This window comes from Zea mays, chromosome 4 (assembly GCF_902167145.1).
Source record: "Zea mays cultivar B73 chromosome 4, Zm-B73-REFERENCE-NAM-5.0, whole genome shotgun sequence".
NCBI classification, from domain to species: domain Eukaryota; kingdom Viridiplantae; phylum Streptophyta; class Magnoliopsida; order Poales; family Poaceae; genus Zea; species Zea mays.
Genome location: NC_050099.1, coordinates 190,458,946 through 190,477,054, shown reverse-complemented (window position 1 = coordinate 190,477,054; position 18,109 = coordinate 190,458,946). Strand labels below are relative to the sequence as shown.

At 44.2% G+C, this 18,109-nt stretch overlaps 1 protein-coding gene across 1 annotated transcript; it reads left to right on the top strand.

Moving 5' to 3' along the window:
* Positions 1-211: 211 nt before the first annotated feature.
* On the top strand, positions 212-5,281 carry LOC100283338 (serine/threonine-protein kinase NAK). The gene is made up of 6 exons (NM_001156239.2): positions 212-745; positions 2,120-2,454; positions 3,137-3,272; positions 3,991-4,127; positions 4,235-4,358; positions 4,644-5,281. Exons 1-6 carry the CDS (start codon positions 691-693, stop codon positions 5,087-5,089), a joined length of 1,233 nt encoding a protein of 410 aa, NP_001149711.1. The 5' UTR covers positions 212-690; the 3' UTR covers positions 5,090-5,281.
* The last annotated feature ends 12,828 nt before the right edge of the window (positions 5,282-18,109 follow it).

Sequence of the window (18,109 nt, the reverse complement as noted above, 5' to 3'; positions counted from 1 at the left end):
CTCATTTTGATTTTTTTCACATGTGGTAGGTGCTAACTTTTATCCTTCTCTAATTTTCCCGCGGTACGTCCTCTGTCCAGCCATGTAAATTTCCAATCCAGTGAACAAGAAATATAAAGGTCACACCCCGTCGTAAACATTCAATGAACTGTCTAAAATATAAAATTTTGGATAGATATAAAATAGTCTGCTGAATTTCATATCCAATATCGAGTGTCTTCTTCTTGAAGGCAGCTGCCGTGTAGTGAAATGGGAGCACTGCACTTTTTAAGGGATCCACCACCCCTCTCCCCTACCGTTCCTTTTCTCCACCATTGAAACACTCTCTGACCCTCACTCGCTCCCTGTCACACACACTACACTCGCAATTCATCCGCAGTCACAAGCTCGGCTGCTGCTCCCGCTAACGGTTGAGGCGTTGCTGGTGCACACAGGAAGGGAAGGGAAGGGAGAGCTGCACACAGCTTTGCTCTGGCTCTTGGCTCCCCTGTCCAGCTGTCCTGTCCGTCCATCATGGAGGAAACGCCCAGCCCGCAGCTCTAGCCGCCGTCAATCTCGTCTCGTATCGGAGTCGAAGGAAGTAAGAGGCGGGATGGCATGAAGCGACCTACCAAGAATGAGAGGCTGGGCAACCCCCGGCACAAGTAGGAGGAAGAACCCGAGCAACCGAGCCACAGGGAGGAGGAGGAGATGGGCAACTGCGGCACACGGGAGGAGAATGCCGTCGTCGCTGCGCACGCGCAAGGTATCCATCTGCCCGTGGTGGGTTTCTCGCGGGCTCCCCCTCTCTTGTCGCTGCTTGTTTGGATCTCAGCTGCGGCGCTTCGAACTCCATCAAATTTTGATCTTGGTGGATTGTTTCTCTGGTCCTGGGCTCTTGGTTCTTGTCTCGCCGCGGTTTGCCATAAATGCTCCCTCTTTCTGTTGTGGCGGCTTTTGGATCAATCAGTGTTGTGACGATTTGGTTGCGATTCTCGGGCAGGCTGTGTCTCATGTTATTACGGAAAAGATGGTTTTTGATTGAACTCACATGCCAATTTTCGCTCCAAATGTTTGATTTTAATACTTCAGTAAGGGGGGAGGGGGTTGATGAATTTTATATGGTTCGTTCCCATCCTTGAGATGAATCCGGTCCTAGGACTTCAGTTCTATTTATCCTCGTTTGCTCATGTTATTTGTTCGTCAGTTCAAAACTTGTTTGATTCGTCTTGCCCCAGTTCCAGTTCCAGGTTGTGATCTCTTCTATGCTTCCTTATCTTCTTGATTCTTGCACCCCCGAAGCCTACTCGATTGTGTGCACTGAGAAAATCTAACGGCAAGCGTGCTTCAATTTCTGTGCCCTCCTCGCCAGTATTGACTTCCAATTTCGCACGGATAAAAAAATCACGATCCTCCAAGTTGAATAAACATAGTCTGTTCTACTGGTTGCTACTTGCATTTTTTAAAGCAATTTGAGGTTTTCTAGTTTAACATGCAACTGTGCAGTAGATCTGGTCCCCTGACCTCTTTACCCTTGCTGTAATCAATTTGTGCATGTGTATCTCTTCTTTATTTATTTCCTGCTTTCTACTCAGAAGTACTTATTTTAGGGGGAAAGGTCATTTAATGGATGCTAGCAGTTGGCAACTCATTCATTTCCACTTCTTATTTTACTTTTATAATAATTTCCAAATAGGACTTTGTATCTCATCATGAGTAAATGCTTAGAATGCTACATACGTGAACCCTTGAGGTATACAAATTTTCTTAGGTTCCGTTTGGTTAGAGGGACTAATTGGCTTGGCTTTAGTTCCCTCAAAAAGGTGCTAAAAGGGATTAAAGAGCACCTTTTCCACTTGTTGCTCTCACTTTTTCCATTGACGCCGTACACAACAAACAAGGCCAGAGGTATTTGTCTTTGTATACTGCATCTAGTGTGTTGAGAATCTATTTAGTCGCTGTAACCAAACATGGTATAGTTCTAGGACTCATACTATATGCTTATATAATTCTACATAGACGAATTCTTAGTATGTCCTTAATTCAGTTCTGTAACGTGCTGGGCAATAGTTAAACTTAATATTTTCTTTTTTGTGTGTGCTGAGGACTTCCAATTTACATGCCCTTCTCATTCTCTCAGTTCAGCAACTCCACTTGTTACAACAGCCTTCCAAGAACGCCAATGCAGATAGGAAGCACACCTGCATGTCATCAGATATAAGTGACCCTTCCACACCTAGGAAAGTTGAAGATGCCAAGAACATTTCCATATACAACGATGTGATTGCCTTCACATTGTTTGAGCTAGAGACAATCACAAAGAGCTTCCGTGTTGATTATGTTCTTGGCGAAGGAGGATTTGGGACCGTTTACAAGGGTTACATAGATGAAAATGTCAGGGTTGGGCTGAAGTCACTGCCTGTTGCAGTCAAGGTGCTCAACAAAGATGGACATCAAGGGCACAGAGAATGGCTTGTGAGTGGAAACGTTGTTCAGTAATTTTCATGCTCACTTGATCAGTACCTTTTCATTATATGCATGGAAACATGAGAAATTGTCTACTAACATGGTGTACTTGTACACTATGCATGGCACATTGACATGGATACATGTAGATATCATTAGGTCCATAATGCTAACAAGCATGCCGGCAAATAAAATACACATATTGGGGATTCCATGCAATCATTTTTGTTTCTCCATGGCTGTCTGGATTAGTTCTCACTACTTTGTTGCAGTGTTTTGTTGACCATGACATGGGAAATAGACAAGCTGATAAGGTTATCAATAATGAGTTCATGCTCGTTTACAGACATGTGCAGTCCTTGAGTCATGCTGTTGTTGACAAATAACATATTTTATTTGTCATGCTTGAAAAATTTAAAATATGGTAGCTTACTTGCATGACCGGAATAATGAACATTACCGAGAAAAGAAACTTGAGGCGTGAAGATGGAAATCCATGAGAAAATGTGAATTTATATTCGAAAGGTTAAGCAATTGTATGTAGCTGCCTGTAAAATGCCATTGAGTTATTTTTGCACATGGTTTGATAGTTATCATGCTTATTGCTAGCCTACAAAATTATTGTGCCAGTATTGTTCTTTGCTCAAAACAATGTAAAAAATGTTTTATCCATCTTTTGTGTTTATGTCAGACCGAGGTTAACTGCCTGGGGCAGTTGAGGCATCCAAATTTGGTGAAGTTGATCGGATATTGCTGCGAAGATGACCATCGGCTGCTTGTCTACGAGTTCATGTTTCGAGGAAGTCTAGAAAACCACTTATTCCGAAGTAAACCTTCTGCTCCTGTTATGCTGTTTGTCAGAGTGTGAATGACATCATCACCGAGTTCAGTGCTGCCACTTTTTTACTTAATGTCTTCTGTTTTCCCGAATGCCTGATCACAAACACAACACCTTGAGCTGATAAAAATGTGGATGATAGAGTTACACTTTTCATTTTCATAATAACTGTTGTTGGTATGGGTTGGGCATGTTTTATTTGCCTGCCAACAACTGATTCACCATCTTTGGAATTTTTAAATACGATTTTCAAAACAACCACTAAGCATCGAACTTGCTTGTGGCTCAAAAACTTGGATGATTACCCTCTTAATGAAAAAACGCGTCAGGACATGTTGTAAAAAAAACCTGGATTGCTTGCTTGGTAAATTGTTGATTTTGCTTGATTACAAGTGGTACCTAGCTGGCATTTTCTGTGTTCTGTATGGACTTTTTAGGCAACTTCCCAAATGACCTTATGACTTGGAATATATAAGAAATGATCTATTTTACAACACCTTCATGTCAATTTCTTCTACTTCTGTTGATTTTTCTGATGCTGCTAATTATTGACTACTATAGCTGTTACTAACTACATTTGAAGAAAAAGGCAAAATAACTGGAATGCTTTCCGATGCTAGCATGTATGTATGTATGATATGTTAATGCCAGTGCACAATTTTCCTCGACTCATTCATAATCCCCAGCGCACTGTTTCATGTTCTCAGAGACAGCTACGCCATTGCCCTGGGGTACTAGGATGTCAATCGCGCTGGGAGCCGCTAAAGGGCTCGCTTGCCTCCACAACGCTCAAAGGCCCGTCATCTACAGAGATTTCAAGACATCAAACATTCTGCTGGACTCCGTTGAGTGCCAATCACTTTCTTCTCCCTTTTCAGTTCTATCGATACCATCCAATGGGAATGCACATATGTTTGACATATTTATCTTCCTGTTTCCCATCACCCGCAGGATTATACTGCCAAACTGTCTGACTTTGGCCTCGCAAAAGATGGCCCTGAAGGTGATCAGACGCATGTGTCGACACGGGTGATGGGAACCTACGGTTATGCTGCCCCTGAATATGTGATGACCGGTACTTTCCTCTCCTCGTTGTTTGTATATGCTTGGTATTTGGGTTTCTTAGATGATGGCGTCATCTAACTGTTCGGATATGAACTCCATGTTAAATTTCCAGACTTTTAAAACTATTGTCTCTACTCCATGGGCTGAGATCACATATCTTTACCATTTCATGTGTCTTTCAGTATTCGAATGTAACTTCATAGCGAAGTTTATAGCCAGCAAAAAAAAAAGAAGTGTTATTCTTAATGCATGATCTGATATCACATTTATACACCTAATGACACCGAATTTGCAGGTCACTTGACTGCTCGGAGTGACGTGTACAGCTTCGGCGTGGTCCTGCTGGAGCTCCTGACGGGGCGCAAGTCGATCGACAAGTCGCGGCCCAGCAGGGAGCAGAGCCTGGTGGACTGGGCGCTCCCGAAGCTCAACGACAAGAGGAGGCTCCTCCAGATCATCGACCCGAGGCTGGAGGGGCAGTACTCGGCCAGAGCCGCTCACAAGTCCTGCAGCCTCGCGTTCTACTGCCTGAGCCAGAACCCCAAGGCCAGGCCGCTCATGAGCGACGTCGTCGAGACCCTCGCGCCGTTGCAGCAGGGCGGCGGCGGCGGCAGCGACGCGTCCTCCGGCCTTCCTGACTGCAGAGGCCGCCGCAGGCTGACCGGCAACAGCGTCGTCCACTTCAGGGCCATCCCCAACCCCAAGTGCACGCCTGTTGTCCCGGCTTGCAGAGTGCGGTGATGTTGCTGCGCTTCGGTTGAAGCTGCTGGGATAGGTTCAGGTGTGTACTGTGACCATGGGTGGTGGTGCGTTTTGATGATCTGCATGTTGGATTAATGTGGGCTTGGCCCAAATTAATATTCAATAATAGTCAATGCTAATGGCCCACTTTAATGCTATGGTGTACTAATTATTTAGTACCATATTGGAAGTTCAAAGGACAAATCAATCAACTTAAATAGGTGGACCATTGGTGCATCTATTGAGAAGTTGAGAAAAGGATGAAGGACTGCCACACGCACACGCCGCCGCCGGCCGTGGCTCGTGGCTCGGACCTTGGTCCGAATATTCCTTTCAAACGGTTGCGCATTTTGCCTGGAGTGATGACCGTCATGATAACCGTCCGTTTCCTGTCTTATGGCTAGTAACGGACGTCAGTTACTGTCGTCAGTTTCCAGTTCTAATGCGCGACCGTTTCTGTCCGTTGTTCTTCTCCCTCCTTCTGACCGCCTATAAGAATAGAGAGCGAGGGCTCTTCCAGTGACGCGAATTATCTCACGCGAATTGCAAACAACACATTCCCGTCCCATCTTCTGCGAGCACAGAGAGAGTGGGAGAGCAGGCCTCCGAAATCACCGACCGCAGAGATACACATACATGTCATCACATATATCGTACTGTTTTTCTGGATTAAATTAAAACTAAAAATGCCTAACTTTCTAACAATCCAAAAATCTGATATTAGGCATTTTCTGTTAGTGGTTTTGATGCTGCGTTAAAACCAAGTGAACCTTTTGATGGGACGTTTTACAAGAGATGGCATAGTAAGATGATACTGTGGTTGACCGCAATGAACTGCTATCACGCCGCACAGGGGAAACCCGAACAGTTCACTCCTGAACAGGAGAGAATGTTCGACGTTGCCGATAACCTGTTTCGAGGCGCCGTGATTGGCGCTCTTGCCAACAAGTATGTTGATTCTTATCTAACGTGCACATCTGCAAAAGAGTTATGTGATGCATTAGATGAGAAGTTTGGTGTTTCTAATGCTGGTAGCGAGCTGTACATCATGGATCAGCTATTTGACTATAAGATGGTGGAAAACCGTCCTGTAGTTGAACAGGCTCATGAAATACAGGCACTGGCTAAAGAACTCGAACAATTCCCATGTGTCTTGCCTGACAAGTTCGTGGCCGGCGGTATTATCGCTAAACTGCCACCTTCTTGGACGGACTTTGCTACCACTCTAAAACATAAGAGACAAGAGTTTAGCGTGGCTGAGCTTATTGGTTCTCTTGATGTTGAGGAGAGGGCGAGAGCAAAAGACACTCGTGGAAAAGGAGTTGAGACTTCTAGTGCCAATATGGTACAAAAGAAGAACTCCAATGCATCACATAATAATAAAAAGAAGAACAAGCAACAGAATGCCACGAAGCCCAAGCAGGCAGCCTCGTTCAAAAAGAAGAACAAAGGAGCTGGTTGCTTTGTTTGCGGGAGTACTGATCATTGGGCAAGCGCTTGTCCAGACCGCAAATTTAAGCAAGAGAAAAAACCAGCTCAAGAGAAGAAAACAGTAAACATGGTTGTTAGCGAGACTGCAGAAGGAACATCGGGGTATGGTAATCTTTTACCTACTGTTCTTTCAGTGTGTCAATCCCCTGAGTGGTGGGCTGATACCGGTGCTAATATTCATGTGTGTGCTGATATTTCTTTATTTTCTTCTTATCAGTGCAAAGGGACTAGAGCCTTGCTGATGGGGAACGGATCACATGCGCGTGTTCTTGGTGTTGGTACAGTCATTCTGAAGTTTACTTCGGGAAAGACGGTGCTATTGAAGAACGTGCAGCATGTCCCCTCCATCAAAAAGAATCTAGTTAGTGGCTCTCAATTGTGTCGAGATGGCTACAAAATTGTCTTTGAGTCTAATAAATGTATACTGTCTAAGTATGGAACGTTTGTTGGAAAAGGCTATGACAGCGGAGGCTTGTTCCGCTTATCTTTGCATGATGCGTGTAATAAGTCTGTGAACAATGTTGTTTCGAATGAGTCGTATATTTGGCATTCACGACTTTGTCATATCAATTTTGGTTGTGTCTCGCGGTTAGCAGATTTAAATTTAATCCCGAAATTTGATTTAGTCAAAGGTTCTAAGTGCCAGGTGTGCGTGCAATCTAAGCAACCTCGCAAGCCTCACAAGGCTGCGGAGGCGAGGAATTTGGCACCACTAGACTTAATACATTCCGATTTATGTGAGATGAACGGAATATTGACTAAAGGAGGCAAGCGATATTTTATTACTTTTATCGATGACTCTACTAGATTTTGTTATGTGTATCTCTTAAAATCAAAAGATGAAGCTTTGCATTATTTTAAGACCTACAAAGCTGAAGTTGAAAATCAACTCGAGAGGAAAATTAAACGGTTAAGGTCTGATCGTGGTGGAGAATATTTTTCGGGTGATTTTTCTGATTTTTGTGTGGAACATGGTATTATTCATGAGAGGACACCGCCATACTCACCACAATCCAATGGGGTTGCTGAAAGAAAGAACCGTACTCTAACTGATTTGGTTAACGCCATGTTAGAGACTTCAGGGCTATCTAAGGAATGGTGGGGTGAGGCGATCTTGACGGCGTGTCATGTCCTGAATAAAGTTCCCACAAAGAACAAAGAAATCACACCATTCGAGGAATGGGAAAAGAAGAAATTAAATATCTCCTATTTGCGCACCTGGGGTTGTTTGGCTAAAGTGAATGTGCCAATTAACAAGAAGCGCAAATTAGGACCGAAAACTGTTGATTGTGTTTTCCTTGGGTATGCTTTCCACAACATTGGATATAGGTTTTTAATTATAAACTCTGGAGTACCGGACATGTTGGTTGGTACAATTATGGAGTCCAGAGATGCTACGTTTTTTGAGGACGAATTTCCCATGAAAGCTACACATGATACGTCTAATGATGAACCAACGATACCCCATGAGCATTTTATTCCGGTAGAACACACTGAGGAATCCCATATACATAATCATGTGGAAAATGACAATGTATCAACTCGAAAGAGTAAGAGACCAAGGATTGCAAAGTCCTTTGGTGATGATTACATTGTATATCTTGTGGATGACACACCAAGTACCATTGAAGAGGCATATTCCTCTCCTGATGCTGACTTTTGGAAGGAAGCAATAAGGAGTGAGATGGATTCTATTATGTCTAATGCAACTTGGGAGGTAGTTGAGCGTCCTTATGGGTGTAAGCCCATTGGAAGTAAATGGGTGTTCAAGAAAAAACTTAGGCCTGATGGTACTATTGAAAGGTACAAGGCGAGGCTTGTAATTAAAGGCTATTCACAGAAGGAAGGTGAGGATTTCTTTGATACTTATTCACCTGTGGCTCGATTGACCACAATTCGTGTGCTACTTTCTTTGGCTGCCTCTCATGGTCTACTCGTCCATCAAATGGATGTTAAGACAGCATTCCTAAATGGAGAGCTAGATGAGGAAATTTACATGGAGCAGCCAGCTGGGTTTGTAGCAAACGGTCAAGAAGGCATGGTGTGTAAATTATTGAAATCCTTATATGGCCTAAAACAAGCACCTAAGCAATGGCATGAAAAGTTCGATAAAACTTTGACATCTGCCGGTTTTGTTGTGAACGAAGCAGACAAGTGTGTATACTATCGGTATGGTGGGGGCGAGGGAGTAATTTTATGCCTATATGTTGATGACATTCTAATCTTGGGGACGAGTCTTGATGTGATTAAAGAGACAAAAGACTTTCTGTCTAATAATTTTGAAATGAAAGATTTGGGAGAAGCTGATGTTATTCTTAACATTAAGCTACTGAGAGAAGGCATTGGTGGGATCACACTTGTGCAATCCCATTATGTGGAAAAGGTTTTGAGTCGCTTTGGTTTTAGCGAATGTGAACCTGCTCCAACGCCTTATGATCCTAGTAAGCTATTAAAGAAAAATCGAAGGATAGCTAGGGATCAATTGAGATATTCCCAAATAATTGGTTCACTCATGTATTTAGCTAGCGCTACGAGGCCTGACATCTCATTTGCTGTGAGCAAACTTAGTCGATTTGTTTCAAATCCGGGAGATGATCACTGGCGTGCTCTTGAGAGAGTTTTACGCTATCTAAAGGGTACTATGAGTTTAGGCATCCATTATACCGGGTACCCAACAGTTCTGGAGGGTTATTGTGATGCAAACTGGATATCTGATGCTGATGAGATATATGCCACAAGTGGATATGTGTTTTCACTTGGAGGTGGTGCTGTTTCATGGAAGTCTTGCAAGCAGACCATCTTAACGAGGTCGACTATGGAAGCAGAACTCACAGCATTAGATACCGCTTCAGTTGAGGCTGAGTGGCTTCGTGAACTCCTTATGGATTTACCGGTGGTTGAAAAACCTGTGCCGGCTATTTCCATGAACTGTGATAATCAGACTATGATAATTAAGATAAACAGTTCTAAGGATAATATGAAGTCGACAAGGGACATAAAGAGGCGTTTGAAATCTGTCAGGAAATTGAGAAACTCCGGAGTAATAGCGTTGGATTATGTCCATACGTCTAAAAATCTGGCAGATCAATTTACTAAGGGGCTATCACGTAGTGTGATAGATAGTGCATCAAGTGAGATGGGCATGAGACCCACCTAAAGTTTATCATAGTGGTAACCTGTTCTATGTGATCGGAGATCCCGTGAATTAGAATGGTGAAACAAGCTAGTGGTAGACTGAGAGGAAAGACCCTTAATAAGGCTCATTTCAGATGCATATCTTTCCTTACTGTAAGGTAGGTTGGTGTTTACACCTTAATATGTTCCAAGTGGCTTTGTGAAGCAAAGATGTTGTCCTACAGAACATCTTTAGAGGAACATACCTATATGGGTTAACTGCTAGTCACAGTTTATGAGATCTGGGTGGTTTCTAGATACCCATGAAAGGCTATGGAGTTTGACTTATATGCTCCAACCAGAGGGGATGCGTTCAGCAATCTAGTACTGGTAAAGAGTTTAGATGAAACTCATTCCACGCAAAACTGCCAATTCAAGGCCTAGTCCATTGTGCAGTTGTGGTCAAGTGTAGTCTAAGTTCTAGGTGGATGTTCAACTTAACAGTCTCCATCGAAACACCAGTATATCAAACGTTTGAGATGATGAGAGCTTTTTTGTGTGACTTAGCATTTGGTGGGGATTGTTGGATTAATGTGGGCTTGACCCAAATTAATATTCAATAATAGTCAATGCTAATGGCTCACTTTAATGCTATGGTGTACTAATTATTTAGTACCATATTGGAAGTTCAAAGGACAAATCAATCAACTTAAATAGGTGGACCATTGGTGCATCTATTGAGAAGTTGAGAAAAGGATGAAGGACTGCCACACGCACACGAGCGCGCGCGCCGCCGCCGCCGGCCGGGCCGGGCCGGGCTCGTGGCTCGTGGCTCGTGGTAGATCGGACCTTGGTCCGAATATTCCTTTCAAACGGTTGCGCATTTTGCCTGGAGTGATGACCGTCATGATAACCGTCCGTTTCCTGTCTTATGGCTAGTAACGGACGTCAGTTACTGTCGTCAGTTTCCAGTTCTAATGCGCGACCGTTTCTGTCCGTTGTTCTTCTCCCTCCTTCTGACCGCCTATAAGAATAGAGAGGGAGGGCTCTTCCAGTGACGCGAATTATCTCACGCGAATTGCAAACAACACAATCCCGTCCCATCTTCTGCGAGCACAGAGAGAGTGGGAGAGCAGGCCTCCGAAATCACCGACCGCAGAGATATGCATACATGTCATCACATATATCGTACTGTTTTTCTGGATTAAATTAAAACTAAAAATGCCTAACTTTCTAACACTGCATGCTGCTGCTGCTATGTAATGCCCTCAGATTTTCGCTGGGGTCTTGTGTAGAGATGGCAATGGGTACCCGAAACCCGAAACCCGATGGGTTTTTACCCCATTAGGGTACGGGTTTGGGTCAATTTTCATACCCATGGGTTTGTTAATGGGCATAAATGTAAACCCGACGGGTTCATGGGTACGGGTTTGTTCCTATAGTACCCAAACCCGTGAACCCGTGGGTTTTTTAAACCCGACCAAACCTAGTGTATATTGTCATTTTATTTTATAAACGAACAACAAACTTGTTATCTACCTATTTACTTCCTATTTTTTATCAAATAGTGAATGTATAAGTAGTTGGTGAGAGTGTTGCTTGCTTGCTATTATAGTTATTACTAGCGTTATATATGTGGTGGATGTATAACTTAGTGCAAGGTAACTTGATTATACAACTTATTATTTGTATTTAATTCTCTCTACTAATATTTTTATACCAAATCATGAACTCGTTGTTCATTACATAAATTTTGGACCATGATCTCATTAATCATTACGATACCTATTGATTATAGAAAGAATAAGTATATTGGAGATAAAACCCGCGGGTAACCCGTGGGTACCCGCTAACCCGATGGGTACGGGTTTGGGCAAAATTTCAAACCCGTCACGGGTACGGGTTTTTTAATGGGTGTAAATATTTTTCATGGGTACGGGTTTGGGATAGCAAAACCCGGCGGGTTTGTACCCGTTGCCATCTCTAGTCTTGTGACTGAGCGAGCCCTGCTGAAACTGGCGGGGGTTCAAGATTAACCCAAGAAATGGAAGGCTGAACTAAGAGCGGTTGGATATGGCATGCATGCATGCTGCTGCTGCTGTGCATATCTTAGGAATCAATCAATCAGTCAGTCTGTACTGAATTTCTTGGCAAGTTTTCTCTTTTTTTGGCATCCTGCCATCGCAGGGAAGAATAATGGGTGGGGTGACCTCTTGATGCATGATTTGTCTGCCATCATCATCTGAATTGCCTGCTTTGCTTTGCTTTGCTTTTGTTTGTTTGTTTGTTTGTGGCTGGTACCATTTTGCAGCGTCTGTATGTATTCCTCAAATTCGATGTCTGGAAATGTAATTTCGGTTGAGCCGCCATGGATGGGGTCATTCCAAATTCCAATGACCGAAGACGCAAAGAGTGTGGCTGAGCTGAGCCTGAGATTGACGAAGCTATTTGTATGGGCCGAGTGACCAGCCCACTTACCACTGCCCACTGGGAAGTCTTGCTGTTGAGGGCCGCTGTGGATTAGACCCATTAATGATCTAACGGTGTCCACATTGGCATTCGCATTTGAATAGCGACATTAGGAACGGACATCAGGAGGACTTTGGCTCGGCCGTCACCGACAAGAATGATTTTTTTTTTCAATTTTTTTTTGCAAACTTTGTTAGTTTATGCATAAAGGCTTCCCCTATATATACCATGTGAATATCGATAGAAAGTTGTCGGAGCGCAGGAGCCAAACAGGTGTCACCATTTGGGTCATTCGTGTATCTAATCCGACTCGTAGGATGGTTGGAAAAGGTTCCTTGTTGGTACACACTAATATCTTAATCTTATCATGTCACTCATGACCAAATGGCGCTTTTATTTGGTGGGTTTTTTTTAAAAAAAGGAAACGACAAGGAGAAACAAAAAACAAGAACAAATCGAAGATTTAGGTCGTATTTGAATGCACAATTTAGTTGGCCCACACCTGCATCTCAGGTTATATTACTTGACTTTTTCTTTTGACGTTGCATAACAAGAATTTAACTACTAACACATTTTTTGAATGTTGTAGGTCCCTCCAGGAAACTTGCTAACTCCGGGAAATGAGGACTCTGAAGATGCGGTCGCTTCTTTTGTGGACGGTCTTCTAAACAGCGGAGGAGCTAGCGGATCAAATCAACCCGCTCCATTTGATCAATGATAGTCGCCTAGAGGGGGGGTGAACAGGGCGAAACTGAAATTACAAATATAAACACAACTACAAGCCGGGGTTAGCGTTAGTAATAAGAAACGAGTCCGCAAGAGAGGGTGCAAAACATATCCCAAGCGAATGAGCAAGTGAGACACGGAGATTTGTTTTACCGAGGTTCGGTTCTTGCAAACCTACTCCCCGTTGAGGAGGCCACAAAGGCCGGGTCTCTTTCAACCCTTTCCCTCTCTCAAACGGTCCCTCGGACCGAGTGAGCTTTCTCTTCTCAAATCAACCGGGAGCAAAACCTCCCCGCAAGGACCACCACACAATTGGTGTCTCTTGCCTTGGTTACAAGTGAGTATTGATCACAAGAAAGAATGAAAGAGAGAAAGCAATCCAAGCGCAAGAGCTCAAATGAACACGACAAATCGCTCTTACTAGTCACTAGGGCTTTGTGTGGAATTGGAGAGGATTTGATCTCTTTGGTGTGTCTAGAATTAAATGCTAGAGCTCTTGTAGTAGTTGGGAAGTGGAAAACTTGGATGCAATGAATGGTGGGGTGGTTGGGGTATTTATAGCCCCAACCACCAAATGTGGCCGTTGGGAACTTGTCTGTTCGATGGCGCACCGGACAGTCCGGTGCACACCGGACAGTCCGGTGCCCCCTGCCACGTCATCACTGCCGTTGGATTCTAGCCGTTGGAGCTTCTGACTTGTGGGCCCGCCTGGGTGTCCGGTGCACACCGGACAGCTACTGTACCTTGTCCGGTGTGCCAGTATGGGCGCGCCTGACTTCTGTGCGCGCAGAGCGCGCATTTAATGCGCGGCAGAGAGCCGTTGGCGCGGAGAAGACCGTTGCTCCGGAGTCGCACCGGACAGTCCGGTGCACACCGGACAGTCCGGTGAATTATAGCGGACTAGCCGTTGGAGTTTCCCGAAGCTGGCGAGTTCCTGAGGCCGACCTCCCTTGGCGCACCGGACACTGTCCGGTGTACACCGGACAGTCCGGTGAATTATAGCCGAGTCGCCTCTGGAAATTCCCGAAGGTGGCGAGTTTGAGTCTGAGTCCCCCTGGTGCACCGGACATGTCCGGTGGCGCACCAGACAGTCCGGTGCGCCAGACCAGGGGTGCCTTCGGTTGCCCCTTTGCTCCTTTGTTGAATCCAAAACTTGGTCTTTTTATTGGCTGAGTGTGAACCTTTTACACCTGTATAGTCTATACACTTGGGCAAACTAGTTAGTCCAAAGATTTGTGTTGGGCAATTCAACCACCAAAATTATATAGGAACTAGGTGTAAGCCTAATTCCCTTTCAATCTCCCCCTTTTTGGTGATTGATGCCAACACAAACCAAAGCAAATATAGAAGTGCATAATTGAACTAGTTTGCATAATGTAAGTGTAAAGGTTGCTTGGAATTGAGCCAATAAACATACTTACAAGATATGCATGGATTGTTTCTTTCATTTTTAACATTTTGGACCACTTTTGCACCACATGTTTTGTTTTTGCAAATTCTTTTGTAAATCCATTTTAAAGATCTTTTGCAAATAGTCAAAGGTAAATGAATAAGAGTTTGCAAAGCATTTTCAAGATTTGAAATTTTCTCCCCCTGTTTCAAATGCTTTTCCTTTGACTAAACAAAACTCCCCCTAAATGAGATTCACCTCTTAGTGTTCAAGAGGGTTTTGATATATATCATTTTTGAAATACTACTTCGCCCCCTTCTTGAACATGGTAGAATACCAATTGAAAATACTCTTTGAAAAAACTAAGTTTTTGAAATTGATGGTGGTGCGGTCCTTTTGCTTTGGGTTCATACTTTTCTCCCCCTTTGGCATGAATCGCCAAAAACGGAATCATTAGAGCCCATTAAGTACTATCTTCCCCTTTGGTCATAATTAAATGAGTTAAGATTATACCAAAGACGAAGTCCGGTCCTTTTGCTTTGGGCTCTTACTCTCTCCCAAAGACAAGGTCCTTTTCTTGGAGCGATGGCGAAGGATAAGTTACGGAGTGGAAGCCTTTGTCTTCGCCGAAGACTCCAATTTCCTTTCAATACACCTATGACTTGGTTTGAAATACACTTGAAAAACACATTAGTCATAGCATATGAAAGAGATATGATCAAAGGTATATAAATGAGCTATGTGTGCAAGTTAGCAAAAGAAATTTCTAGAATCAAGAATATTGAGCTCATGCCTAAGTTTGGTAAAAGATTGTTCATCAAGTGGCTTGGTAAAGATATCGGCTAATTGATCTTTAGTGTTAATATAAGAAATCTCGATATCTCCCTTTTGTTGGTGATCCCTAAGAAAATGATACCGAATGGCTATGTGCTTAGTGCGGCTATGCTCGATGGGATTGTCGGCCATTTTGATTGCACTCTCATTATCACATAGCAAAGGGACTTTGGTTAATTTGTAACCGTAGTCCCGCAGGGTTTGCCTCATCCAAAGCAATTGCGCGCAACAATGACCTGCGGCAATATACTCGGCTTCGGCGGTGGAAAGAGCGACCGAATTTTGCTTCTTTGAAGCCCAAGACACCAAGGATCTTCCCAAGAACTGGCAAGTCCCCGATGTGCTCTTCCTATTAATCTTACACCCCGCCCAATCGGCATCCGAATAACCAATCAAATCAAAAGTGGATCCTCGAGGGTACCAAAGCCCAAACTTAGGAGTATAAGCCAAATATCTCAAGATTCGTTTTACGGCCGTAAGGTGGGATTCCTTAGGGTCGGATTGAAATCTTGCACACATGCAAACGGAGAGCATAATGTCTGGTCGAGATGCACATAAATAGAGTAATGATCCTATCATCGACCGGTATACCTTTTGATCCACGGACTTACCTCCCGTGTCGAGGTCGAGATGCCCATTTGTTCCCATGGGTGTTTTGATGGGCTTGGCATCCTTCATTCCAAACTTGCTTAGGATGTCTTGAGTGTACTTTGTTTGGCTGATGAAGGTGCCCTCTTGGAGTTGCTTCACTTGAAATCCTAGAAAATACTTCAACTCTCCCATCATAGACATCTCGAATTTCTTTGTCATGATCCTACTAAATTCTTCACATGTAGATTCGTTAGTAGACCCAAATATATTATCATCAACATAAATTTGGCATACAAACAAATCATTGTCAAGAGTTTTAGTGAATAAAGTAGGATCGGCCTTGCCGACTTTGAAGCCATTAGCAATAAGGAAATCTCTTAGGCATTCATACCATGCTCTTGGGGCTTGCTTGAGCCCATAAAGCGCCTTAGAGAGCCTATAGACATGGTTAGGGTACTCACTGTCTTCAAAGCCGGGAGGTTGCTCAACATAGACCTCTTCCTTGATTGGTCCATTGAGGAAGGCACTTTTCACGTCCATTTGATAAAGCTTAAAGCCATGGTAAGTAGCATAGGCCAATAATATGCGAATTGACTCAAGCCTAGCTACAGGTGCATAGGTTTCACCGAAATCCAAACCTTCGACTTGGGAATATCCCTTGGCCACAAGTCGTGCTTTGTTCCTTGTCACCACACCATGCTCATCTTGCTTGTTGCGGAAGACCCATTTGGTTCCTACAACATTTTGGTTAGGACGTGGAACCAAATGCCATACCTCATTCCTCGTGAAGTTGTTGAGCTCCTCTTGCATCACCACCACCCAATCCGAGTCTTGTAGTGCTTCCTCTACCCTGTATGGCTCAATAGAGGAAACAAAAGAGTAATGTTCACAAAAATGTGCAACACGAGATCGAGTGGTTACCCCCTTATAAATGTCGCCGAGGATGGTGTCGACGGGGTGATCTCGTTGGATTGCTTGGTGGACTCTTGGGTGTGGCGGCCTTGGTTCTTCCTCATCCTCCTTTTCTTGATCATTTGTATCTCCCCCTTGATCATTGCCATTATCTTGAGGTGGCTCATCTTCTTGGTTTTGTCCTTCATCAACTTGAGCCTCATCCTCATTTTGAGTTGGTGGAGATGCTTGCGTGGAGGAGGATGGTTGATCTTGTGCATGTGGAGGCTCTTCGGATTCCTTAGGACACACATCCCCAATGGACATGTTCCTTAGCGCTATGCATGGAGCCTGTTCTTCACCTATCTCATCAAGATCAACTTGCTCTACTTGAGAGCCGTTAGTTTCATCAAACACAACGTCACATGAGACTTCAACTAGTCCAGTGGACTTGTTAAAGACTCTATATGCCCTTGTGTTTGAGTCATAACCAAGTAAAAAGCCTTCTACAGTTTTAGGAGCAAATTTAGATTTTCTACCTCTTTTAACAAGAATAAAGCATTTGCTACCAAAAACTCTAAAGTATGAAATGTTGGGCTTTTTACCGGTTAGGAGTTCATATGATGTCTTCTTGAGGATTCGGTGAAGATATAACCGGTTGATGGCGTAGCAGGCGGTGTTGACCGCTTCGGCCCAAAACTGGTCCGGTGTCTTGTACTCATCAAGCATGGTTCTTGCCATGTCCAATAGAGTTCGATTCTTTCTCTCCACTACACCATTTTGTTGTGGCGTGTAGGGAGAGGAAAACTCATGCTTGATGCTGAAAGGGAAATGTGCCTTTGGACCATTTCTAAGTATTTTGGTGATTGAGTGCAAACACAAGTGCTTAAATGTGCCCATGGTTGAACAAAGTGCAAATCACAAGTAAAGGTATGTTTCTAAGCCTTAGTACATTGGTTTTGTGTACTAATATCTTGTCTAAGTGTTAGAAACAGGAAGAAGAAGAAAAGAAAAGAAGTGGAGAGTGGCTGTGTACAGCCAAAGGCTGTTTCGGGCTGGGGCACCGGACTGTCCGGTGTGCACCGGACAGTGTCCGGTGCGCCAGACCAGCGTGGAGCAAACCAGCCGCTCTCGGGTTTTTCTCCGGCGACTTCGGCTAAAATTCACCGGACTGTCCGGTGTGCACCGGACTGTCCGGTGAGCCGACGGTCGGCCGGGCCAACGGTCGGCCGCGCGATCGGCGCGCGACACGTGGCCGAGCCAACGGTCGGAAAGATACACCGGACTGTCCGGTGTGCACCGGACATGTCCGGTGTGCACCGGACATGTCCGGTGCGCCAACTGTGCGCAGATCTGCATCAGAAAGCAACGGTCGGATGAGCTTTTTATGGAAACAAATCGGGCACCGGACAGTGTCCGGTGTGCACCGGACTGTCCGGTGCGCCCGACGACAGAAGGCAAGGATAGCCTTCCAGATGTGTTCTCAACGGCTCCTAGCTGCCTTGGGGCTATAA